Source organism: Pogonomyrmex barbatus, unplaced genomic scaffold (genome assembly GCF_055798465.1).
Source record: "Pogonomyrmex barbatus isolate J1 unplaced genomic scaffold, ASM5579846v1 scaffold1, whole genome shotgun sequence".
Taxonomy (NCBI): Eukaryota; Metazoa; Arthropoda; class Insecta; order Hymenoptera; family Formicidae; genus Pogonomyrmex; species Pogonomyrmex barbatus.
This window is the reverse complement of record NW_028297098.1, coordinates 6186033-6200892: the sequence shown is the minus strand read 5'-3', so window position 1 is coordinate 6200892 and position 14860 is coordinate 6186033. Positions and strand designations below refer to the sequence as shown.

At 38.1% G+C, this 14860-nt stretch overlaps 1 protein-coding gene across 1 annotated transcript in view; it reads right to left on the bottom strand.

The window, feature by feature from the left end:
- Window positions 1–14860, bottom strand: part of LOC105432357 (uncharacterized) — a 28180-nt gene that overhangs the window by 12082 nt on the left and 1238 nt on the right. Inside the window, exons 2-5 of the mRNA XM_089074446.1 lie at window positions 13582–13811; window positions 10361–10846; window positions 8085–8216; window positions 2566–2658 (exon numbers count right to left, since the gene is read on the bottom strand). Of these exons, the coding sequence (XP_088930572.1) occupies window positions 2566–2658; window positions 8085–8216; window positions 10361–10513 (378 nt within the window). The 5' untranslated portion in view covers window positions 10514–10846; window positions 13582–13811. The remainder of the gene's footprint in view (window positions 1–2565; window positions 2659–8084; window positions 8217–10360; window positions 10847–13581; window positions 13812–14860) is intronic.

The window sequence follows — 14860 nt, the reverse complement described above, 5'->3', positions numbered from 1 at the left end:
CATTTTATGTATCTCTTTACATGGTAAATTACAATGCTGCATAACAAAAATGGCTGGCCGCGATTTACTTGCGTTCCACCTCGGGATTAATTGCGCAGCAATTCACCGTGTGAGGGAGTAGATAACTTCACCGTTTTTAACGAGGGCGCGTATCGAACAACAGATATCGCGCCTCGCTCTCTCACATAAATTTGTATCGCGTACTCGTTCATGTTCTCGTATTTCGCCTCCTCTCCCTCGTTCACTTCGTCCATCGAAGAGCACTTCACCTCTCCCGCGATTGATACTTTCATTTTTGATATAAAAAAAAAATCAATAATCTTTCTGCCAAGGGAAATAATTTACCGATGCGTACGTGATCCAACGATGGAAACAGATCACGATCGAGCGAAGGAAATAATTAAAGAGTTTTGTACAACACCGCGCTAAGTTCTTGATTTAAGAAAACAGCAAATCCCTCTTTCGCAATCGTAGAAGAAAATTACGTATACTCGACTGTACAATCTTAAAAATTAGCATATTTAAAGCAAATAACGATATATATTATCGAGTTGAGATAATTCGTTTAAAGAAGGAACGACTAATATTAAAATCATAAGCGAGTAAAAAAGTAAAGATTTAGATAAATTAAACTACAAAGTTTCACATATAAAGGGAAAAATTTCATTTTTCCGCTACCTTTTCAATTAACTTTTACAAAATCTTGATTTAAATAAATCTTGATGATAATGGATATATATTCACAAAATTTTTTTTAAAATAGAAAATCTAATTTGATCTACTTTTGACAGTAGAAATATTTTATTTTTTGACAAAAATTATATTATTTTCATTTTATCTACAGAATATTCTATATAACCGTATTACAAATGTGACAATTTCATATGTCTACATCATCTTGATATTTGTTAAATATGTGTAGCTGTATGTAATCATATTATAAATGCATTAATATGTTGTTCTAGAAATCACAATAAGCAATTTTATTTTAGTGTAGAATAGAATTTTCTGTTATTCCGATCGCTTTTGAAAAATGTATCAAAATGGACTTATCTCTCTCCCGCAGCGAACCTTTCAATTACCACGACGTCTATAGTTTGCGACCCCTCGGGGCCAATGTTCGTCAATCTAACAGGGTTACTCTCGCACAGCGGTAGAAAGTTTTGATGCAAAGTTGCCAGTACAGGTTGACGCGGGATACTCCCATTCGCCGTGACAATGTAATTTCGTTATCGTTTCAATTGGTTTCTCAGCAGGAGGTTGTTGTTTAAACGTGCAATTACGTAGGAATCAGTTCTCGAAAGTGCAGCGAAACTGTGCCCGCTCCCTTTTCTCTCTTCTCCGCCACGAAAATTTTATCGAAGGAGAAAATGATTTTGTGCTATTATTACAGAAACGTGTGCACAATGACATTATCAATATTCCATATATTTCTGATATTTATTTTTAAATACCATGTCTGTATTTAAACAACAAACAAAAAATAAGGCAATTAAGAAAGAAACGTTCAAGATTTTAAATTATTTTTAAAAGAAGTTTTTGTTAAATAACGCTTGCGCTTTGCTCTTATTACGTTTGGCACTTACTTGTCTTATTCTTTGTTTGTTGTTTATATTAATATTAGAGCCTTATAATTTGTTTATGCCTGCATCTATTATTTTCTATATTCTATATTGATTATCCCGTTTCAAGACGTAATATTTATATAAAATGTTAATATTTTAGTACTTATATAAAATTTTGTTGATGTATATTTTTCAAGGATAAAATGATCAAGTTGCGTAAATAAAATGATTTTGTACGTAGAAGATCTTAACACGAGTGATACTTAAATTAACATAAATTAATAATTTTCGAAGCGCACCTCCAAGCGTCGCAAGCATATTCGGCACGTCGCGGGGTGGTGCGCTAATTGCATTATACGCCGCTAATTGCGTCGTAATATATTATGCACTGTCAACACTGAAACATATCCCCGTCACGACGTATTATCACGTGTGTCCGTGATGAGATTTCTGTGTCTTATTGATCTGCCAATTGGGAAAGCATCTCGTGTGATATATAACCGTGACAATCTTCGACAATGATTTTTACGGCGCGTTTATCTGATTTCTATGCCATATAAGATGCAAGTTACTTTTTCCTTTCAAAGCGATATCTTCTTTGTCCTCTGAGTATTAAAAATATCTCGTTGTTGAAAAAAAAAATATACCATCTCTCCAGCTTTCTAAAAATACGTCTATTGGACATTTTGTTTCTCGAGCCGCGCTTGAATTAACATTTTGCGCCGTCGTCGTCGTCGTCGTCGTCGTCGTCGTCGTCGTCGTCGTCATCGTATAACTGAAGCATCGTATACTCGACGACACTTCGAGCGACGTTCCTGAAGTATTCGCGCGCGCACAAAGAACCCTCCGCCGGGGCTTTGAGAATGGCATCGGGGCAACTTGGCGCCGATGATTAAGGATTCCCTTTCCCTAATTAGCGCAACGAGACACCGGGGGTGTATGTATCCGGGTGCCCTCGTGTACGCGGATTTAACTCGCGCGGCGAGATAGATATGCGTACCATAGATTCGAGGAAGCGCACACCCAGCGACTTGGGATCCCTCCAAGGAGCTCCGCCAGGACCGGGTCGTCCCCACGGCGAAGGATGCACCAGCTAAGCACACGGCGCCGTCGCATATTAAGCAGTTTCCAAGGCTTGCCTCCTCTACGTGCGTACGCGTATGGAATCGTCGTCGCGTGATATTGGAGAACACGTGCTCGGTGTCTATTCACACCCACCTCCTCCTCCCCCCTTCCCCCGCGCTTATCCTCTCGCCCCTGGTACTCGCGCCGTCATCGCGCGCGCTATCTCGAAACGCGGATGATAGGGGGAGAAGGGAAGAAAGGTAAAATCTCATCGCGTTCGCGTTAGAACTTCATCTGCATCCGATTAACGGAGGTACAGCCTAATTTCTACAACCGACACGTAATCCCAAAAATTACACCACGTAACGATGGAACGGCGATCATACGATGTTTGCACATGTTCGTGTATGCGGCGTAGCTACCGCATCAATTTTGCGAGGCCGAACCGTCTCCTCCTCGTCGTCGTCGTCGTCGTCGTCATCGTCTCGTCGAAACGACCGCGAGATCGATTGTTCCCCAGCCTTGTTCCGCGAAATAGCCAGCTTGGACGAAACAATAGCGCAAGTAGATATTTTATGAGTCCGCGGATTCTCGATAGTCCGCTGGCTCGAACAGAGCAGTTTAGCTTAATCTGCTTAGACATATGTAAGCCGGATTAGTATAACTAACTACGGAACGTAATCGATTTTTGTGGTAATATCGCGAAGTTACTCGCATTACGCAAAATTGGGATGGCGAATAATACATTTACGTTAGTTATCGCGCACTCTTGCGCGACGTTCCTTCTCTGCGCTCTGGAAAAACATACACCGAAATACCACCGTTGCGCTGCAAAAAGGAAAAAAAAAGAGAGGCAAAAAAGGCGAGAAACACTTAAAGCATTCAAAGCTATTTCCTATTTCATAGCTCGGGAAAAAATTCGACAGGCTTGCGCGTTCTGGGTTTTCGCTTAAATAGAAAAACCTGTTTTACACGACGGTGTCGTTAAAACGTTTCCTTTTCGCGATTCCATATACGATGCGTCAAAAATTTCACGGCGAGCCCGTAGGCAGCGGAGAATCGACTTTGTGGAAGTAGCGTTTCTAGTTCTACGTGATCGGAGAAATCGACTATACGTCTCGAGTTCGAGCGGATACGACGTGTTCGGCCCCGGCGGCACAGCCGCTCTCTCGAAATTATTGCCACGGGAAAAATGCCTCGTGTCCAACATACAAGGAAAGTCCATTACGAGATTTCTCGCATTTGCTGGCATGACGAGTCGATACCATGTCGTACAATAAAGCTCAACTCATTTGTATATAGCTGCGACGTCCACAAGTGAAAAAAATCGCAGCATCCTTTTCCGATTTCGTTTATCTCGAAAATTTCGCTTCTACAAGTTTGTTTTTCAGATTGATAAAAGAAAAATTAATAAAAATATCCGCAATATGTATGAAAATGCAAAAACATTTAATACAATTTGTCGAGAATTCTGAGAATTCATATTTAAAATTGAAAAAATTATGTTTAATTAAAAAAAAAATCATCTTTTAATATGATCTCTTAATACTTAATAAAGAAATATAAGATCATATAAATATTTCTACTAAAAAATGTTCATTTTTTTATTTAATGAAAGAAATCACGAATATAAAGTTCGATCAAATAGAATGTTATTCATAGACATTCAGCTTTAAGCTATTACAAATTAACATGGATACATCAATTAGTTAATATTATATTTGATTCGACTCGCGATTAAAATTACTCTTCTTTTTTCGTCGTCTCCTCAATTTCTTCAATCCACGAACGACTTTTACAAATGTAAAATTACAGGATAATGACGTTTGACCTACATGTCATTTAGATTAGCAGTTTCCAGCTTTCTATATAAAGCGAGACCTGTTTGTGCTAAGCTTCACACGTCATCGCGTGTCCCATGTATTCACATGATGACGTTGCAATACAAACTTCGTGTCTGCGGTATCGGGAAGGTATCGTGTATGAGGTCAAATGAGATATTAATGGAAACTTACGCTGACGAGGCGACGGTGATATCGTCGCTTTTGATCGATGTACATGCAAGAATATAAGATAAAATTGTGCGAGTGAGTATTATTCACATGTTGCATAATTCGTTGTCAGAGTGAACATGACTATTTCAATCTTGATCTAAGTTTATTCGTAATTTCTCGAGAAATGAAAGCTCACAACAAAGGTACACAGGTTCCCTTATTATTTCATTACTGATTCGAATGTTTAAACAACTGTTTCATTTGTCTATAATGCTTTCTGCAACTTTTTAACAAAAAACTTTCGAAATGATTCTACTTGGTATCAATAATTGTATTATGTAGAGTTCAAATCAATTAAAATTTAAACGTCGATAAAAAAATTAATATCTTATTCTTTTTTTTTTTCTTAAATTGTAACGTTTCATTTTATGTACGAAAGAAAGAGAATTTATTTAATCCGAGTCAAAGTTAATCCTTTGAGAGTTAGCTCGTACCGGTGGGCGGTTGACCCTTAACGTTGATTACGACCGAATCGAATCAACATCGGGCGTGTTCTTCATCCCCTTCATCCTATTTCTCCAGCGTAGAAATCCCCCTATGTGCTGTCTTTGCAATATTCGGTGCAGTAATACAGGCGACTTCTGCTATTATGCTATTCCAAGCGCAACGTCTGCCAAGCAGTTCGCGTCGTCGTCGAGGATCGGGAGTAGTCATATGTCGTAATTTACCTTTGTATGAAATTTTATGGGAGAGCGGAGAAACGCCGTTTGAAGCGACGAATTCGCATACCGGCGATATATTGCGCGGTTATAACGATCACAAACATAGAAAGATGCAAATCTAATTGGCGACGTACACGCAAGCGAACGAAAGTTTTTCCCCAGCTGTGCGAACGCGAATTTAAAACGAATTTTGTAAAAGCGACTGGCCACTATTTTTCTAATTTGCAATTACATTCCATAGAAAATAGAACAAATTTTTTTCTATCGAGAGAAGCGCTCTGAAACAAATGCATAGAAACTTTTATATACATTTTTATTTTTAAATAAATTTTGAAATATTTAAACGTCACAAATGTCATGATTACGTAACGAGTATATAAATAGTAAAAGTTTTCGTTGCTTTAGTAACAATTCAATTCGTAACTGCATTTGTAATTTAGTTTCACATGCACTAAACATTATGACAATTTCAAAGATTCAAAGATTTGCTAAAGATAAAAATATTATAATTATTAATATATGTGAATAATTATTAATAAATGCAAATTGTATTACCAATATTTCTTCGACTTTCTAGCAAATTGAAAAAAAATATTAAGAACACTAACATTTTCGTTTGAAAATATGTTATACTCTTGTCTCATATAAGAGCTTACTTTTTTTTCATCTTAACGTGTGCTTAAGAAATCAGAAAAATATGTAAAATTCTTTCTTCTTTTGATAAATTATGCGGAACAAAAAATTGCGTACAATCATACATTTATGTACGGTAAAGAAAACATATGGAAATTTGCATGGAAATACAAAGCTCGTTTAATCAAAACAACAAGCGAGGTGAATTCCACGGACATTTTTCTTCTGTTCTGTCAGAGATTAATTCTATCTATACCTATATTGTTCATCTATGAAATATGAACACATCATGTAAAGAAGTATTAATTTCCGAGACATTCATTTTAAAAAAATCGTAGATAGCATTTTCAGAATAGAATTAAATTCTCCATTCGCATAAACATAAAATAAATTAATAATTTCTTTGTAAAAAATTTCGCGCTTTGTGAAGCGCTTTATAAAGTCACATTCTTAATATAAAAATAAACAATGTATTAAATAAAATTAAATTCACATAAATATATTTAAATAACAACATACATAAGTGCATGCTAGAAACTCGTTTCACAAAAAGAACCAAGAAAAATATATATATATTTTAATAACATATTTATATATAATCTATAATATATAATGTGAAAAAGATAGATAACGGATTTACTACTACAAAAATAAATATATGTAAATTTTAAGTCTGGCAAATGTGTCATCATCTATCTGCGGTTGAAAGAAAGAAAGAATAAAGAGATTTAATTACATAATCCGCAAATTTATCACTTGATGCATTAAGAATAATCATCCTGCATATGATTGCATTAAGTTCTTATTCGGATGATGGATACGGACATCGAAATTATCATGCCGCAGCAGGAGAAAATCTCACTGCGCTTTCAGTGAATTGCACAATAATCATTACTTACATGAATTCAGGGTGGATAATAACGCAATTGTGTCATACATTACTTTAGAGAGAGCGTCTCGTGATTTTCAAGATTTCTCAGATATTAAATAAACCATATTTTACTTACAAATCCACTAAATAATATGAACAATAAAAAAAATTCAATTTTAAAATAAATTTTAAAATTCTTAAAATTCTGAATAAATATTCGAAAGAGTCGTACTACTTTATACTATTTTAACAAATTAAGAGAGGAAATTAAAGTATCACAATTTTTGATGATTTACTGAAATAATAATAATTAAACGTGATTGTATAGAGAGTATATTTATGTTAGAATATAATGGAATTTTACAAAAAAGTAAAAATTAAGAAATTTTTGCTATTGTTAGAAAGTGAAAATAAATCGATAAGACTTCACCATTGGCTGTCCTTTAAATGTCAGACAGAATATTCTAATGTGTGTACCAAAGTGCACTGTATTACAAACTGGACTGCCTGAAAACTTTGCACGGTATACAACGTTGCGTGATATTGTTTCCTGGCTTGTGTGTTTTATACATGACCACACATGTTTATACATGTATACCGCGCACAGATTTAATAACTCGGTACGTAAATTCTGTTGCTGAGCAATCGAGATGCGTACGTTAAAATTGAACATACGCGATTTTCGTAACCGTGCACCACAATTTCAATATGATTTTCTTACAAGAAATAACGAATTCGTTATACTTTACGAGAAACTGATCTAGATGCTGCAAAAATGCAAAATGCATTACAAATATAAGCCGTAGCGAAATCTTTCTTTTCTTTTTTGTGATTACATCGCAATTTTCTTACGACATGCATACCGAAGTTACATATCGAGAAAGTCCACGGAGACTTTTTCATTCGTTTTCACGACTCGTTTTCACATTCATTCGTTCATGACAGTGTGACGCGCGGCCATTTCAACTCCAAGTTCTCTCGCGAGCTATTCAACTCCCATTTGCCCCCAGGAAATCGTCGGCTCGGGAACACCGATGCTCGAAAGCATTAAAAACGCGGCGACAAATCTTACTCATGCATGTAAACGCCGACGTGCGTAGACAAGCTTGAAAGTTTTCAGAGACAAGTAACGTGTATGCAATCACCGGCCGGATCGGACTTATGGGGACAAAGTTTCGCGACGAGGGTGAACGGACGAAAAGAAAAATGACGGCTACGGTTCTCTCGGCTTTACCTGACCGAAACTGTGGCACCTTGGCAGCTCGGGCGGTTCCAGGGGCACGTTTCTCTTCCTTAGGGTGGCCGCGCAGGGCGCGCCGCCACCTGGCTTACCCCACGGCGAGTAATTGGCCAGAATTTCCTGCAGCTGCAAGGGAAAAAGAATTAAGAACGTGGTGGAGTCGTTGCAGCTGAGCTATGTGAACATCACTCGGAGCTACTACAGTTACATTTCGCGCGGAATATCCAGCTCCGACCAGCGGACCGTTCTCGCGCGAATCACACATTTGGCGTGAATTGTCTGCTGAATTTTTCCATTGCACAAAATAAAAATCGTAATAAAACAAAGAATTTTTTTTAAATTAAATTCTCACTAGTTCTCAGGAATTTCGTAACAAACGTACGCGGAGGCACAGCGCGCACAACTGGTACGCGAGGAGATAAGAACGCTATCGCGTTCGCAATAAATCGAAATGCAACGTCCAGCGTGACGCAGTTGAAGATGACCTTTGCGCTCAGAGAAGAAATCATTCGAGCCTTTTCCTGGTTTAGGAGCGTATAACGTCAGTACGATTATACCGACAACCCTGCGGGCAGGTAGGATTAACTCCGAGTGTATCAGCCCTCCTTGCCCCAACATTGCTAACGCACTTGCATTCAACCGCGTGCACTTGCACCAGACCGCGGCTGCACCAGATTCCCGAGTAATAAGAGAGATGGGACCGCGAGTAATCCCTCGGCCTGTCTTTATTAGCATACCGGTTACGCGATAAATTCCGAAACTCCCATACGCGTGTAAATACAATTTAATACGGTCGGCGTGTTGCATTAACGATACGAAATAATCACCGAAGCAATAATTGGGATTTTCATCGGTATAATTTCGACATGTATTTTGAGTGATTGAAAACGACGCGACGGACAAAGTATACGCGACAGGTATTACGCTGAATTGAATAACGCACATACATATATGTGTATTTTTACAATATATTCCATGCGGATTGTTATTTTCACAGAGGATGGTAATGAATGTAACGAGCGTGTTCTGCAAATATTTAGATGATGATTGCGCATCATCGTTATGTTGCGACAATACCAAAATAAAATGGGGAGGATGCGAGCCCAGATAGCGAGATTTTAAACACTGTTATATAATATAATTGGCGTAAAAAATATAATGCGTATGCTATAAAAAAAATTGTTAAAAGGAAAAAAAATGTTATAAAAACGTTGGTTTTTTACATTTAAAAGAAAATATTGTTACAAGAATAATTGATGTAGTATAATCCCCGTAAATTATCTTAATATTTAATCGCGTTTGTAGATTTTCCAGAAATGTGCGTGGAAATTTTCTTAAACATTCGATGGAAGAATCGATCCTATTTATAATTACGATTCAATTTCACGATCACTTCGGAAATTATACGACCTTAACACTTAACGAGCTGTACAACGTTTGTTACAAGTTTGTAACAAGCACGAGGGACGAGGCATGCAGTTTATGTAAAGCGCGCGAGGAGAGACCGTGATAGATTATTGAGTTATCTTTTGCGGCTTGTTTCTTAAGACAGTTAGTCGGAGATTATGCAAATTCACTTTAATGGGATAGCTTTATTACCGTTCGTTTGCACATAATTTCCCGCTCCAAATTCAACGACTCGCCTCGCAAAACGTAGAAATAAACGCAACTAGGTCAGATAGTGTATTTGAATTAGTTTTCTTCAAAAACGCATTCGTAATAAAGCGAAAAAAGGTCATCCGATACTAAATATTCCATCAGTATTCTCAGATAATTTCCATTTCGGAAATGTTGCTCTTAAATATTTAATTCCATTGCAAGCAGCACTGACTGCGCTTCAAGAATCTACTGCTAAAAAGCAGCTTCTATTCGCTTGATTGTCAGTACACGCTGATTAAACACGATAGAATATTTATTCCCCTTATCTCATGATATAACGTTAGACGATTCGTAAATGTAAAAATATAATATTGAATTTCTAACGAATGATTCAGGCGCAAAATAGAACGCGACATCTTGCCTCGGAGTTTAATGCCTCGATCGCCTGCGATGGATTAATTTCCAAAGTCTGGGCGTCTTCGTCCCTTAATGACGTTCCGGTTCACCGAATATATCCCGGGACCGTATCTCTCTCAGTAGATCCCTTATCCGATCGGTAACAATAGCAAGGCGAAACAATGACGTTAAGGGGGCGGTCGGGGCCGTAGGGCAAGTGGCATAAACGGCAGCAACGTGGCTAAACCAGAAACGCCCATTTGTGTGACACATACTTCACGTTGCTCGCGGTGCTTTTGACGTTGCAGCTCCTCCTTCCGTCGCCTCCACAGCGCCGTGCCCTCCTGAACAACTCGGCGCTCGCGCTTTCTCCTCGCATCCTCCTCCGCTTCCGGTTCGTACGCCGTCTCGGGAACTTCCTGCGCCATTTACGTATCGTATCCCAGGCCTGCCTGGACGGGGGGGAGGATGTAAAAGAGAAACAAAAGACCGCGCGCGCGGCCGCACGACGATCACGACAGCAGCGACGATATCCCGACGCGATGTGACGACGCGTACTCCTTAGGCATGCCAGCTTCGAATATCGAATGCCGAAATAGGACCAGGAGCGGCTTGGTACAAGTCGCATGCCGCAGCACGTGGTTCTGTCATCATTCTGTTATCGATTTAACAGGATATCCCGCTCTTCCCGCAGGAGATATGACGCCGTGACGTAGTCGACGGTGTAATAGGAGTGCCGATGCTGATAGAACCAGATCGTGCTGTAATCGAGACGTTCGGTTTTATATATCGTTTTCCAATATAAAAAACGAGACGCGAAAACCATCTTCCCCCCCCCCGCTTTTCCCCATGCACCCCCCTCGTGTCCTGTCTACACGAAACCTCGTGGCTTTGTTCATTCATTCGACTCGCTCGAGCTATGATTTAATTCCACGTGTCCCGCACTGCAAGCCGGCGTGCACGAAACAATTGCGTAATTGGATTGGAATGCCGACATTTAAATTACAAACGTTATGCTACGTCATGTTTCTAGCGGCATTTTTCTGCATACAACGATATGCTTACCTGTTTTCAGATTCTTTTTTATTATTTTGAAAAGGGAAGAAAAATACAGGAAAGTATGCAGAACACGCGATTGAAAAACCTAAACTTATTGAATTCGACCGTTATAAATAATGGTGTTGCCGACTTTATATTCCGATCACATTTAATAAATCAATTTTATCTGTCACGCGAAAACAACTGTTATATAACTTCTATTGTATATTTTATTGCTTTGTCGTGCATCAGATTGGTATCTACGCTACAGCAAAATTTCGTATTTCCTCTCGCCTATATATAATATCTAATTTAAGTAATATTAAGACATTATTTTCAAAATATTGGCAAATATTGGCATTAATTAATAAATGTTTAACTTACATAATTATAATTATACTTAAATCATAAATAATTAGAGCCATCGGCAAAAATAATAAAATTCTAAGTATCAAAAATATCAACCAATATAATATCAGACATAACCATCATGTTCTATTATTACTCCAGCTAATTATAATTTAGATTAATAAATATTAAAACGGCGACTGACGTGTCTGCAATTGTACATAATAATCAGACAGAAAAGAATAACTTTCAATTTTTAACAATATATGCTTCATTCGAAGGATATGAAATGTTTTTCAAAAATCTAAAAAGTGACTTTTTTAAAAAAAGATTTGTTATTTAAAAGATTTATTATTTAAACTGAACATTGAAAACAAATGCAAGTAATTTTATCAGAGCTATATTTGCTACATTATTTCGTCTAGCTTTTAAAAGGATTAAAAAAATTAAAAAGAAAGTTGTTTGTTTGACAGTTTAGAAATAACAGTTTGTAAAATAAAAATCAACTGAAAATATGACTAGATAAAAAAAGACAAACTTGGGAACAAATCCATATATGGATTGCTCACATATATGGACGATGAATAAACTGAGTCCACTTTGGACCAACATTCAATGATCTAACTTACTTATATACATGGAACGGAACAATCACGCTTTACTCTGTGATCCGTATATTCAAATACTGATTTACGCGATGCACCACAAACTACAACACATCTCACAGCCCATAAATACATCCGCGAATGCACTCAGCGGTACAATTGACCATAAAACCGACTTCCAGATACGAACCTCCGAGCTGTTGATTGCATCCGAGGGACCGCAATACGAAAAAATGGGATCGCGAAAGTGAGATAAAAAACCGGGGGAGTTGTTCTCCACAAATGGCACTACTTATACCGACTATGCGACACGTTATTCTGCATGTTGTACCGATTAAAACCGTCCCGGCTCGCATATCACAAAGCAATTTTGCAGTTTTTCGGCTTATCGCATTTTGCTCTTATCAGTATTCTATTAGTGAGAAGCGTTTTCGACGCGTAATACGATACATATGACGCTATTTTCTGACCGTGATGAAAAAGAGATGACGTTCGAGTTTTACAAAATTGGAATCGCTATCGGAATAGAAACTCCGAAGTTTTACTTGAACTTCTCGCGCGCGATCTTCCCTTCTCGTTAGCATACGTACAAACGCGCGAAGGCACATAGTGAAATTAAACATGCAAAGTGCCAAGTTAAAAAGTGCAAGATTGCTGAAACGAGATCGTTCCGTCGAACCGCATTACCACCATCCAAAGGATATCCGCTTTCGTCCCGTTGTGCCGATCTTGTGCCATTAGAGCTCGATTTAAGCTCGGCAGCAACTTGTGCAGTAATATTATTCAATCGAACAAGCGGCCGAGAGATAGGCGGATTCGTCACCAAGTCACGTAGCGATCAAATATAAATTTTATATCGGCTCGCAGGAAACGGTGGCGAAACCAGGAGACCGACAAGCTCCGCATAGACTATCGATTCCGGTGCCAAATTTGCTGCCGAGTACCGATTCGATACTACGTGCACGTCACTCAAGGGAACAAGCCGATCAATACCTCACGTCTTATAATCAATAACAAGCCGGAGCTGACGGCACGATCATATCGTAATCGTGCAATGCCAGTTCGTAAAACGCGCGTAAACGAGAGATCGATTTTGGAGATTTGACGATGACACCGACGATCGACCGTCTCCTCCTCAACGGCACTTCTCGTTTAAGGGGCGAGAGGTACTTGTCGCGCGAGAAGAGGCGGGGGTGCGACGTGCCCCCCCTCCCGCGATTACGATTTCTCGCGTGCCACTACAGCGCGACGATGATCCACGGGGACGACGTGCGAGCGAATAGTTCTCGCCGAGCCGATTACATTCTTACGTACGGCGCTTCAACCGTGGTCGACCACCCCCTCGCGACTACGAGTACACGCGACTGCCGACTCTCGTGCGATCCCAAAGGGTTGCGGTAGTCGCCGACGTCCCGACGTTCGCCGACATACCGGCGCACGATTTTCACTACGGACATGCACGCGTTGCCGTGTGCCGCCGTCGTTATCTACGCCGCTATACCTACCTATTCTCCTTTCAACCTTCGACTTCCGACCCCCTTTAATCAGGAGCGTAGCGACCGCCAGCTCACCCACAGTGAACAATCGAGGCGCGGGGATGCTCCGAGGATGCCGGAAGTACTCCACGATATGCGAAGGGATGTAAGGGTGAGGTGCGATCGCCAACTATTAAGTACGATGAATAGCTCGCAATTAAAGTTCCTTAGTTTGTGTTCCAAACGTTTGAAACTTTTACCTGAAATTTTAAATATCGTTTATAAATAATACATATAATTTTTATTTTATATATGTACATCTGTTTTTAGATATTATATAAAATTTTCTTCAATATTATTAAAGTCATCATTAAATGAATTTTCCATTGCCATTTTTATATAATGAGGTATTGCGATTATTAATATTTCGTCGAGATCAGTATATCTCAAGTGAGATATCTTTACGTGAAATCTCTTACGTAAGTAATAGTGACTCGAGATAATTGCACCAATAAATTTTCATGTTATCGATTAGCGTCGACTATGTACTTTTAACAAGTACTGTGTACTTTTTCACATTTCCGACAAGAAATTTTTTCTTAAATATTATAAGTGATTTATATGAAAAATATCATGCAGAATTACGCGCGCGCGCGTATACATGATGTGTGTGTGTGTGTGTGTGTGTGTGTGTGTGTGTGTGTGTACACATTCATCCGCATGCATGTATAAAATAAATTGAACAAAAATATTTGGAAAGATACGAAAGCAACGTGATACAAAAGTTCCACCGATAACAAATTATCTGATTTTGCATTTATCATACTAGCGATATATATGTATCTTCAGAAAAATCAATTATAAAAAAGAGACACGGGAAAAATATGAATTTTCTCGCGTGTCTCTTTTTTCTATTTCAAGTTTACTATCGAAAATTTTGTTCTCGTAACCCGTAGAAGCACGATCGTTCTTTTGAATATTGATCTATAAAAAAGATTACTTGTTAAATGTTTCGATCGTTTATGTGTTCAACTCGTAAAATAAAATTTTATACCAAAAGAATAAAAAAATTGCTATTATCGATGAAAAGCATTATTAAAAACATTATTAAATTAGCTTAAGATAAAGTTTTATGACTATTACATATAAGTCTAATGGATTCAAAAATAATTGAAAAATATATAAATATTTGAATAATTAGCTTATAGTGCAGTTAAATCAATTTATTATTACAGATGCTTCATATTTACAATGCGATATCACATATTGCAAAAGTATATTTGTTTTAATTACTAACCACATAAAAAAT